The sequence below is a fragment of the Canis lupus genome, chromosome 19 (genome assembly GCF_011100685.1).
Source record: "Canis lupus familiaris isolate Mischka breed German Shepherd chromosome 19, alternate assembly UU_Cfam_GSD_1.0, whole genome shotgun sequence".
NCBI classification, from domain to species: domain Eukaryota; kingdom Metazoa; phylum Chordata; class Mammalia; order Carnivora; family Canidae; genus Canis; species Canis lupus.
In genome coordinates, this window is record NC_049240.1 from 14027951 (window position 1) to 14040325 (window position 12375).

Genomic DNA, 12375 nt, shown 5'->3' on the forward strand with positions numbered 1-12375 from the left:
ATTTCCTTATTAATAAAAGGTAAAAGCACTGTTTGTGGTTGCCTGGCCTTTTGTAGTTCACACATTTAGAAAATGCTAATTAGTAACTGGGTTTGAGAGGGACGTGTCTCCTAAGAGGCTCTCAGAGGAGAAATTCTACAAACTAGACAATCCCAAAGGCACAGCCACAGAAAATTGTTTCAGGCTGCTTTGAGACTAGTGACAACAAAAAAGATCCGCAACAGACAGAGAGCTGACACCACTATGGTTTGGAAAAACATAAACAGCTTTTGGATTTTTATATTGATAGATTCCTAAGGCTTTGAAAGAAAAGGTATCATTTTAGCTCTCTGAAGTACTGGAACTTAGAAAAACCCCACAAACAGAAAAATCTATTTTTCATCTGTAATTTTATGGGTTCAAATGTTGAAGTTACCTCAAATTGCCTCCTTCAGATCAAGAAAGATGCATCATATTGTACTGCAAGGTTAAAAAAGCAAGAAGCAGGAAAATATGCATAATATGAGCCCACATATATTAAAAAAGAGAGTATGCACACCGTATTCATATTGTATAGAAAATAGGTGAAATGATACACATGAAACTAGTCAATACCTTCTTTACTGTGTCATTTATTTTAATAGTGCATTTTTTTACCAAAAATTTTTTTAACTAAGAAGAAATCACATTTTAGGATAGTGAATTTGACAATGCTCTTGTAAAATCAGAAGAAAACACAAACAACTTACTTAAAATCTTCTTACTCTTTTCTGTATCTGTTCTGAAATGCTCTTTCTTACATTTTCTACTACGGAAATACATCAAGTCAGAATATAATTGTTGTTCATCACTATTCACATTATTTCACTACACTAACATGAGACCAGAAATGAAAAAGCAAAGGATCATGCCTCGAAAATGTAAAATAAAGCCAGTAATAAAGGATGAAAAAATCAGAGGAAGAAGGAAAAAAACAAATAACTAACTTGCCAACCAAGAAAAAGTATTAAGTACAAAAGGAATTTAGAATCACATACTTAAAACTTGAGATTCATTTTTTAATGAGCATTGATATCTTCATTATTTTTTATATTATTTTTATTAACTTTAAATTTCAGTATAGTTAGCATACAGTGTTATGTTAGTTTCAAGTGTATAATATAGTAATTCAACAATTCCATACAATCAATGCTCATCACATCAAGTGTACTCCTTGATCCCCATCACCTATTTTCCCTACCTCCTCACCTACTCCCCTCCCCTCTGGTAACCATCAGTTTGTTCTCTGTGACTAAATGTTTTTTTTTAAATACAAACCAACAAAAAACTTGAGATTCAACTCACAGAATTACTTACCTATCTAAAGAACCATACATAAATTTTAAGGTTTGGGCAACATCTTCTATCATATTCCTTAGCTGAGGAAGAGGAACTCTAAAAAAAGCAAAAATGCATTTGTTAAAAGAAGCAGAACATCTTTACATTTTATGTGTAAAGAATGTGAAAAGTCTGTGTGTCAACTACTATTAGTAAAGCTGTGTAAAAAGGTTGTTTACGGCTTTAGCAGTTGAAGACTCCGATGTCTAGATATGGAGTTCTAGCACTGGTCAAGTAGGGACTTTTATACCACCACCTAAACAGAAGTTACTTAAGCCTCTTTATGGTTTAGGTTCCTCATGTCTAAAGTGGGGCAATAGTCACTAAGCCCTTCTCAGATTCATTTTGAGAATTACATAAAATTAATGCATATAAAGTAGTGCAGTACCTGGGCCCACAGAAAAAAGTGCTAAATTCTTGATATTTTCCAGTATTACCCAGATCTCAAGTGAACCTCCAACTTCTTTGACAATACACCTCTAAGTGAAATAGAGAAAGGAAAGAAATAAATGGACTTAACATTGTTTTCAATGGAGCCTGATAAAATTTCTACAGAGTAGGTCTTATTATGCCTATTATATAATGGGTAAGTGGAGGTCTAAAAAATTAAGTAACTTGTGCAAGGACACAAAGGGAGTAGAACCTCCTGTGGGCAACCATCTTCTTAGCTCTGAAGTTATTCTCTTCTACTATCTCACAAGGATTTCCAGGTTGGGTTCCCATTATTCACTGCAGCCATCATAGGAAGACAATCCCTACTCCAAAAACACATGTCCCTGGGTTATACTCCCAATCTGGTTTTTCTGTGGTGTAGCACTCTTCTCATTTTGCTTGTAAAAGGCATAGTGGCAAAGAGGGGGATGCACAGACGTGGTATTAAGACAAATGAGAAAAAAAATCCCAGGGTGGCCACTTCAATCACAAACCACATGCACAGGATTGGAGGTACAAAGACCTGTCAACTGACAGTGAGGAGGTGCTTGCACATGATCTCTTAACACTCTATTTCTCAGTTTGAATGAATTAGGAGAATAATTCCTATCTTTCATGGTTATGTGAAACAAGATGGAATGAGGAAAAAAGTTGGTACAGGGTGGAATAAAGGAGATCTTCAAATTCATTCCAATTTATAAGCCAAGTTCTCCAGGATAGGAATAACTAATATTTAAGGACACCCTCTATGCGCACCACCCAGTAATAAAGATTGGAAAATTGGCTAGAGTATCCCCTATGTGGCACAACTTTGATCTGGAGCACAGCTGTGATAGCCTGTTTTTAGCTTCAGAGTAAAGCACCTCCTGGAAACTGTCTCTATCTGCATAATTAATTCGGCTGGTAGCATCAGAATTCAGAATGTGGCTGAGCAGCCTCTCTGCTCAGTTCCTTAGCTGGGCCTTTCTTTTCCCTGTCTACACTATATTTTAGCTCACCACTGCATTAACTGTTTTCTTTCTTCTACCTTTTGGGCAACTATAAAAGTGGAAAGACAAATGTTTTACCCCAGTATTACAACCTAAAGTAACTCATAATGGGTGTTCTCCAATTCTTGTAAACCTATATTTCAAAACAACTCAAGTTTTTCATAATCCAACTCACTGGCATAAGGCAGTACCCTAGCAGGGTTCATAAGAGTCTCTTTTTAGACAGAAAAATACAAATTAGTTGGTTAAAGAGAGACACCATGCCGTAATATGTCATAGCATCATTATTCTTCACATTAAACATTTGAACCACACAGGAAATACTTGGAGAAATGAAAATGAAAACACAGTGGTCCAAAATCTTGGGGATGCAGTGAAAGCTGTTCGAAGAGGGAAGTTTATATAGTAATACAGGCCTACGCCAACAAATTTTAAAAAGTATCAAGGAAATCTAACGTTACCCTAAAGGAGCTAAAAAAGCAACAAAGCCCAAAGGCAATAGAAGGAAAAACATAATAAAGATGAGCGTGGAAACAAAATTTAAAAAAACCTTTGAACCATGCATTCATGATCAATCATATCTCTTCCTTTAAAAGAGAATTAGATACCTTTAAAACACAATTGTTTTGATATTTTTTCATTGTAGCCGCCTTAGGAGTTCCTGTCCCTGGTATAAAAACATGTCCACAAATTGTTCAGCACTCTTCCTCTCAAGAGGTAGAGTTTAATTACCCTCTCTCTGAGTGTGCGCTGCACTTAGTGACTCACTTCTAATAAATAGTATATGGTGAAAATGACTGAATCATTCTAAGACTAAGGTTCCTCTCTTTCTCTATTTTGAAGAAATCTATTTCTTTATCACTTGCTTTGGGGGAAGTTAGATGACACTTTGTGAGGACACTCAAGCAGCTCTATGGAGAGAACCATGTGGCAAGAAATTAAGGACTCCCAAAAATGGCCATCTGTGTAAATCATCCTGGAAACAGATACTCTAGCTCCAGTTAAGTCTTCAGATAACTGTATCCTTGGCCAACATTTTGACAGCAACCTTAAGACAGATCCTGAGCCAGAATCACCCAGCTAAGTTGCTCATGAATTCCTGACTCACAAAAATACTTATGAGATAATAAATGTCTACAAAAGTCCCTAAGTTTGATATAAATTGTTATCCAGTAATAGATAACTAATACACTGCTATATAATGAAAGAAATCTGGTTAACAATGTTAATAATAGAAAATATTCATATTCATGTTCAGATTGGCTGTATAATGCATTTTTTGAGGTCTACTTTATTCTTTCTTGGGAAACTTAAAGTAACACCAAAAGAAAAGTTGTCTAAATTGGTATTCTCTAAAATTGTGTCATCCACATACTATAGTGTTTATTTTGATATTTGATTATTATTTGGTAGACGATATATGATGATTCTATGGACCAAAAGGTTAACACTAAAATGTGTTTATAGCTTAACAGAAGTTGCCAAAAATTTTTTTAAAGCAAGGAAGAGGGGATTCCTGGGTGGCTTGGCGGTTTAGTGCCTGCCTTTGGCCCAGGGCGCGACCGTGGAGTCTCAGGATCGAGTTCCGCATCGGGCTCCCTGCATGGAGCCTGCTTCTCCCTCTGCCTGTGTCTCTGCCTCTCTCTCTCTCTATGTCTATCATGAATAAATAAATAAAATCTTAAAAAAATAATAATAAAGCAAGGAAGAGTCTAAATTCCAAGTTTTAAAATACCATTGAATAGGGACATAAGCCTAGTCTAACATGAGTTAAATCCTTCTCCTTGGGGCTGTTCTCCATATTCTTATTCCATTTTTCCTCAGCTTTTAGTGTCTTGTGACATTAGGGAAGTAATGTAGTAGAAAGAATTCAGACTCTCCTTCAATTTCCAATTCTGTTTCTTCCAAGTAATGTGACCTTTGGCAAGTTATTTAATCTTCTCTTGGTTTTACTTTCCTTATTTATAAAATGGGGCCAGAGATCATGAAGTACATCTGGAGCCGATTTTAAAGATTAAATGAGATTAATGAATGTAAAGTACCTAATGCAGTCCTTGGGTTCATGGTCTGCTCATCATAAATGCCAACCCAGTTCTTGCCTTGAACTATAAAAATAAGATATATTTCAAAATACATGCAAAAAGTTAAAAAGGAGAACATGATAATTAAGACAAAACATTAGAGAAGTTACTCAATTTTTTAAAAATATTTTTTTATTTACTTGAGAGAGAAAGAAAGAGAGTGAGCACAGAGAAGGGGAAAGAAGCAGACCCCCACTGAGCAGAAAGCTCGATGCGGGGTTCGATCCCAGGTCCCTGGGATCATGACCTGAGCCAAAGGCAGATGCTTGACTGACTGAACCACCTATGCGCCCTGAGAAATCACTTTAAAGTTAAATATTTGTTACAGCTGACCCTTGAATAGTGCAGGGGTTGGGGTGCCAACACCCCAGGCAGTTGAAAATCCAAGTATAACTTTTTAACTCCTCCCAAACTTAAGTACTAATAGCCTACTATTGACTGGATGCCTTATTGACAACATAAACAGTTGATTACCACATATGTTGTATGTCATATGTATTATATACTGTATTCTTACAATAAAGCAAGCTAGAGAAAACATTATTAAGAAAATTATAAGAGAAATGCCATATGTTTGTATCATCTGTTTAAGATGAATCATCTATTTGCTAGTTCCTATGTCAATACTGTCTTATATAATATAAAAAAAACATAGATGTTACATGTATTACTAACACTAGATGTTCAAAATGAAAAGATATTAAAAACAAATTCATATTTATTTACATACAATTCGTGCATTAATAATGAAGCAGGAGCAATATGATTACTTTATGGTAGCCTAGTGTAATTGACAGTGTTGCTTCATGACAGCCTAACTCATACACTAGAGAACGAATCATTATAACATTTTTGGGGTATACCATATTATATTCATAATACAGTACTGGAAATGCTTACATTTTTTAAAAAAACGTCACTTACCTATGATGATAGATTGATATGCAGTTTTCCCCCATTATAAGAAAGAGAGGCATACTATTTGGTCATGTAATTTTTTGAAAGCAAAGTTATAAAACAGTAAGAAAACTAACACATTATTAATTTTATATTAAATATCAATCACCCTAAGGATAGATTATTCCCTTCCACCAGAGTCTTATACATGGTGGTCTACAGGATGTCTACTTAGATGATGATGATGATGATGATGACACAGTTCTTGCTGTACAATTATTAGATTTTCACATGAAGACACATATATGTATAATAGATACGTTTATCAGCTATATGTATGATGATTACTTGTTATTCATTAAGTGAAAGTGGGTCATCATAAAGATCTTCATTCTCATCATCTTAATATGGAGTAGGCTGAGGAGGAGGAGGGGTTGGTCTTGTGGTTTCAGGAGTGGAAGAGGCAAGATGTGGAGATGAAAGGATAGGAAGGATGGGCAGGCACACTCAGTGTAACTTTACAGAAATATGTGGTAATTTCTCTGCTTTTTCATTTCTCTGAAAACATCTCTGTATGATATCAAGCCTTCTTAAACCATTTGCTTTATTATCCATGCTCATATCATAGAAGGGTCCATGTCATAAAAGAAGTCAAAAGCAGTCCTGAAAAATCAGAACCCTTCTGCCAGATTGTCTAGTATCCATTTGTTTTCTGGCACTGCTTCTTTTATGTCTTCTCCCTCAGCATCTAGCACTGGTTCAGAAGTACTCATTTCCATCCATCAAGTCATCTTTTATTCATTCCTCTGGTGTGGGATCCCTCTATTAGCTATTGAATTTCTCTAAGATCTCTATCTTGAAACCCTTCACCTCTCCTGGCCTGCCACCTTTTTGCCATATCCACAATCTCTTTCATGATTTCCTTGATTGGCTCTGTCAGAAATCCTGTGAAGTCATGCACAGTATCTTCTCCAGCAGGAATTTATTGTTTCGGGCTTGATGGCTTTCATGGCCTTTTCTGTAACAACAATAGCATCTTCAATGGTGTAATCCTTCCAGACTTTCATGATGTTCTCTCCAGTGAGGTTCTCTTCCATAGCATTGACAATCCTTTCCATAGAGTACCGTGTGTAAGGAGCCCTAGAGGCTGAATTGGAGATGTTGTGTTTGGGGGCAAATATATTAACATCTTTGGTGTTGAACTCATGGGGTTCTGGGTGGCCAGGGTCATTGTCCAATATCAAAAGAATTTTCAAAGGCAAAGTATTTCCTGACCTTAGGGACAAAGTTTCAATGGAACCACTCCAGAAAAAAGGTTCTCACTGTCCAGGTTTTCTTGCTATACAACCAAAAGACTGGCAGCTGGTTTTTATCTTTTTCCTTCAAGGTTTGAGGTTTAGGAACTTTATAGATAAGGGCAGTCCTGATTTTAAAGTCCTGATTTGACTGTATTTGCACAAAACAGCAGTTAGCCTATTCCTTCCTGCCTTATATCTTGGTGCTCACTTTTCTTCTTTACTAATGTCCTATCCAACCAATATTCCCCCCCCCCCCCCCAGAATAGGACACTTTTGTTGGTATTAAAAACCTTGAGGCAGATATCCTTTCTCTTACTGGTTTTCTTAATGGCATCTGGGAACTCATCTGTTGTCTCTTATCAGCAGAACCTGCTTCTCCTGCTGTCTTGACATTTTTTAAACTAAACCTCCTTGTAAAATTGTCAAGCTGTCCTTTGCTGGCATTAAAGTCTTCCACTTTGGATCCTTCACCTTATTTTTGCCTTAAGTTGTCATATAATGACTTTTTTTCTCAAATCATATTAGAGTCTATAGGTATGCTTTTCTTTTCTTTTTTTAATTTTTTTTTCTTTATTTATGATAGTCACACAGAGAGAGAGAGAGAGAGAGAGAGAGAGAGGCAGAGACACAGGCAGAGGGAGAAGCAGGCTCCATGCACCGGGAGCCCGACGTAGGATTCAATCCCGGGTCTCCAGGATCGCGCCCTGGGCCAAAGGCAGGCGCCAAACCACTGCGCCACCCAGGGATCCCCAGGTATGCTTTTCTTATAGCAATCCTATGCCTACATAAAAGCTGCATCTTCAATACAAGATAAAAAGATATATCACAAAAAGTGCAGTGTTTTGCACCTGCTGGCATAACTACAATGACAGTTTCACGAATTTCCTTTTCTTTTTCACAATGGCCCACATGCTGGATTTATTTATCTTGAAATGGTGGGCAACTGCAGTTGCAGACCTCCATCTACAGTATATATCAAGTAATTTGACTTTGTGTAATGTCATAACTTTTCTCTGCTTCTTGGAAGCACTTCTAGCATTACTACTAGCACTTCATATGAGTCTCATGGTGTTATTCAAGGTTTACATTATTGCACTAACACTAAACACAATGAAAAATATGCAAGAACTGTGAGAAATCACTTTTTTTACTGTAATATACAATTTACTGGAAAGACCAACTGGTCACATGGAGATGATCAGTGTCACAGAGAGTTGCAAGCAGATAATCATTAAGACTTGAGCTCACTGTGATAGCAATAGGAGGTGGCTGTAAAATTATTACAGCAGTATGCAATATAGTTAATTTTATGCAGTTATGATTTAATACTGCATCTTTACATTTGTTCACATTTCTCTCAACTGTGAACTGCTCCATCTAAGTGTTTGTATGAGTAAGTTTTGATAAATGTTAACTTTTAATAATAAGACTTATGTATATTGTACGGTAGTAATGATAATAAAAAAGGCTAGTATCTACATATATTTTATGCATTCATGATATTATACCTTTTTCACAATTTTTTCAATATTACTAGGCTACACAGTTCATCTTTAAGTTTTTTCATACTGTTACAAATCTCCAAAAAAATCTTTCAATATATTTATTGAAAAAACCCCACATATAAGTGGATCAATGCAATTCGAACCCATATTGTTCAAGGGTCAAATGTATTTTGCCAAAGGTGCTGAATATCAGGGCCAAATACCTTTCTGCTTGACCTTTAGTTCTCCAAAATTCCCAACAGTAAAAAACTGTGAACACATAAAATCCAAATCACAATCTTGTCAAAAGTTTGAGCAGAGGAGGTCTTCTCTCAGCCACCTCTCTACTGGCCAAATCTCAGAAGGAAATGTATTAAAAGCCCTGCCTTACTAATTGTTCCCACCACTTTTCTGTTTTTAATGAACTAATTATTTTGAGAGAGAATGAGAGCAAGCAAGTAGAATAAATGGCAGAGGAAGAGAAAATTTCAAGCAGGCTCCATGCTCAGCACACAACCTGATGCATGGCCTGATCCCAGGACCCTGAATTCATGACCTGAGCCGAAATCAAGAGTTGGACACTTAACCAACTGAGCCACCTTAGTGCCCCTTCTCTGTATTCTTAATTCTAAATTAACACGGTAGCTACCGCACTGGTGCAACAAATCTTTAAATGGTAAAACTGTTTGAAGGAGTTTGTTTTTGACAAAAATGGCATAATTTTAATGAAACAGACTTTGTTAGCAGTATTTTAGAAATCATTTTAAGGTCAAAAAAAAAAAGATCTCAACTTACTCTTCAGCAGGCAGGCCAATTAACAACAACTTGTCAGATTCTTTCCAATAAGCCACATGGATTTGTCTCCCATTTAAAAGAAGGGATGAGCTAAGAAAAAATAGAGTGAAAGTAAAGTTAGAATATCTTTAAATGTCATAAAATTATAAACAGTCACTCATAAAAGATTACACATGGTTTGATTTAAGAACTGCATGCTTAATGAAGCAAATTTCTTGGCATATACCTAACTGCCACATAGAAAAGACAAGTAATTATATAACAACAAAAATATACCCTGAAATATTTTTTTAAAACCTACAAAAAGCTCTAGGTCAAACAAAAGTAGACCTATTACAGTAATAAGTACTGAAATTCTTTCACTAACATTAGGTGATTGTATGCTATTTTTCTCAAAAGAAAGTTTCCAATAGTAGGCCAATTTTTTTTAAGATTTTATTTATTTATTAATGAGGGACACACACACACAAAGAAAGAGAGAGAGAGAGAGAGAGAGAGAGAGAGAGACAGGCAGAGGGAGAAGCAGGCTCCATGCAGGGAGCCCGACGTGGGACTCGATCCTGGGACTCCAGGATCACATCCTGGGCCGAAGGCAGGTGCTAAACCGCTGAGCCACCCAGGGATCCTAGTATGCCAATTTAACAAATATTTTCTCACTGCTTATTTATGAACATGATTTATTAAGAGAAACTACAAAGAAAGGAAGACACGGTCTCGGCTCACAAGATAATAATTCAATACAGGACACATAAATAAACAAGTAACTAAAATGTAAGTCAGATTTAAACACGTTCTCAAGGGAACTTTTTTTTAAAAAAGTTTTATTTATTTATTCATGAGAGATACAGAGAGAGTGAGAGAGACACAGAGACATAGGCAGAGAGAGAAAGAAGCAGGCTCTCCTGCAAGGAGCCCGATGCAGAACTCGATCCCGGACCCTGGAATCATGCCTTGAGCCGAAGGCAGAAGCTCAACCGCTGAGCCACCCAGGCATCTCTCTCAAGGAAACTTTTAGAATAATGTATATATTCATTGTGATGATGGTTTCAGGGTCTATACATCTCTGTCAAAACTCATCAGATTGTATATTTTACATATATGCAATTTACTGTACTTTAATCAAGTTGGAAAACAAATTAAATATGTTCTTTAAAGAGATATAATAATGAACTATGAAAACATAGAGAGCATAATGATTCCATCCTGTAGTGTGGGTAGGTGGTGGGAAGAAAAGAAAATAAACACATATTCAGTGTTTTATTTCTTTAAATGAGAATACATGTATTAGGTTTTATTTGTTGAGTCCTTAGGATATAATGTACCTTTTATACTGCAATAGATCAGTGTGTAGATTTTAAACATGAATTGCTAAATAGACTTTTTTTCAAAAGGAATATTATTTTTGCCCTAATAAAGCTTAAATATATATATGCTTTTTGACAAATATTAGATTCTTTGTATAGTCAGATATTAATATCACTATAGATTTAAAATAGTGTGTACAATAAGACACACATATTGCTAAGGAGTCATTTTCATATTTATTGTTTCAAAAAAAATTTTCTACCTATTTTTACTGTTTCCCACATGTTTAATCAATATCTTATCATTAATAACAAGACCTAAATATCAAATAACATCTACCCTTTAAAGTAAAAAGAAATAAATCAAATCCACATGGAGAAACTTAAAACAAATTTTATTTCCAAAAAGATTAAAATGGAGGCCTGCACCTTGAAAACATTATACTGAGAAGCATCACAAGTAACCACATATTATGATTTCATTCACATGAAATGTCCAGTACAGGTGTTTTGTTTTGTTTTTATGGCATGAAAATATTCTAAAATTGACTCTCATGCTGGTTGCACAAATCTGCAAATATACAATCACCAACTCATGCACTTTAAATGGGCAAACTGTAAGATAAATGAACTATATCTCAATAAAGCTGTTTAAAAAAACAAAAGGAGGTCAGTAACATGTTTTTTCCCACATCATTAATTTATATGATTTCCTTTAATGCTAAAATGTATTATTATTTACTATTACTGTTATTTTTATTATAGTCAAATGCATACTATTTGCTAGACATTATGATTCTTTTAATCTAATCCTCTACAGGCATTACCATCACTATTTTTTTTAGATGTTAGATTTTTATTTAAATTCCAATTATTTAATATACACTGTAATATTAGTGTCAGGTGTACAATATAGGGATTCAATACTTCCATATATTGCGCAGAGCTCAAGATAACATGTGCACTGCTTGATCCCCATCTCCTAGTTAGCCCACCCCCTCCCTACTATGTCCCTCCTGGTAACCAGCAGTCTGTTCTCTGTAGTTAAGAGTTTGTTTCTTTGCTTTTCTCTCTCATTTTATCTTCCCTTTGCTCGCTTGTTTCTTAAATTTCACAAGTGAGTGAAGTCACTTGGTATTTGTCTTTCTCTGACTTATTTTGCTTAGCATAATACTCTCTAGCACCATCCATGTCATTGCAAAGATAAAGACTACACTAAAAAAGAGAAATACAGGCCAATATCTCTGATAAGTATAAATGCAAAAATTCTCAATAAACTACTAGGAAACCAAATCCAACAATACACTTTAAAAAAGCATTCACCACGATTAAGTGGTGGATTTATTCCTGGGTTGCCAGGGTGGTTCAATATTTGCAAATCAATCAATGTGATTGATACATACATTAATAAAAGAAAGGATAAGAACCATATCATTTCAGTAGATGCAGAAAAAGCATTTGACAAAGTATTATATTCACTCATGATAAAAATCCTCAACAAAGTAGGTTTAGGGAGACTATACCTCAATTATCATAAAGGCCATATATAAGAAAAAACCCAGCTAATTATCATCCTCAAAGGGGAAAACAGAGCTTTTCTTCTACTACCAGGAACAAGACAGGGATGTCCACTCTCACCACTGTTATTTAACATAGTACTGGAAGTCCAAGCCTCAGCGATTACACAACGAAAAGAAATAAACGGCATCCAAATCAACAAGGAGGAAGTAAAACTCACT

At 35.5% G+C, this 12375-nt stretch overlaps 1 protein-coding gene across 4 annotated transcripts in view; it reads right to left on the reverse strand.

Annotated features, from left to right (window-relative positions):
• Nucleotides 1-12375, reverse strand: part of INTU (inturned planar cell polarity protein) — an 83354-nt gene that overhangs the window by 24005 nt on the left and 46974 nt on the right. For all 4 annotated transcript variants that reach the window (XM_038564706.1, XM_038564704.1, XM_038564705.1 and 1 more), the window contains exons 6-7: nucleotides 9333-9422; nucleotides 1336-1413 (exon numbers count right to left, since the gene is read on the reverse strand). In XM_038564706.1, coding sequence (XP_038420634.1) covers nucleotides 1336-1413; nucleotides 9333-9422 — 168 coding nt within the window. The remainder of the gene's footprint in view (nucleotides 1-1335; nucleotides 1414-9332; nucleotides 9423-12375) is intronic.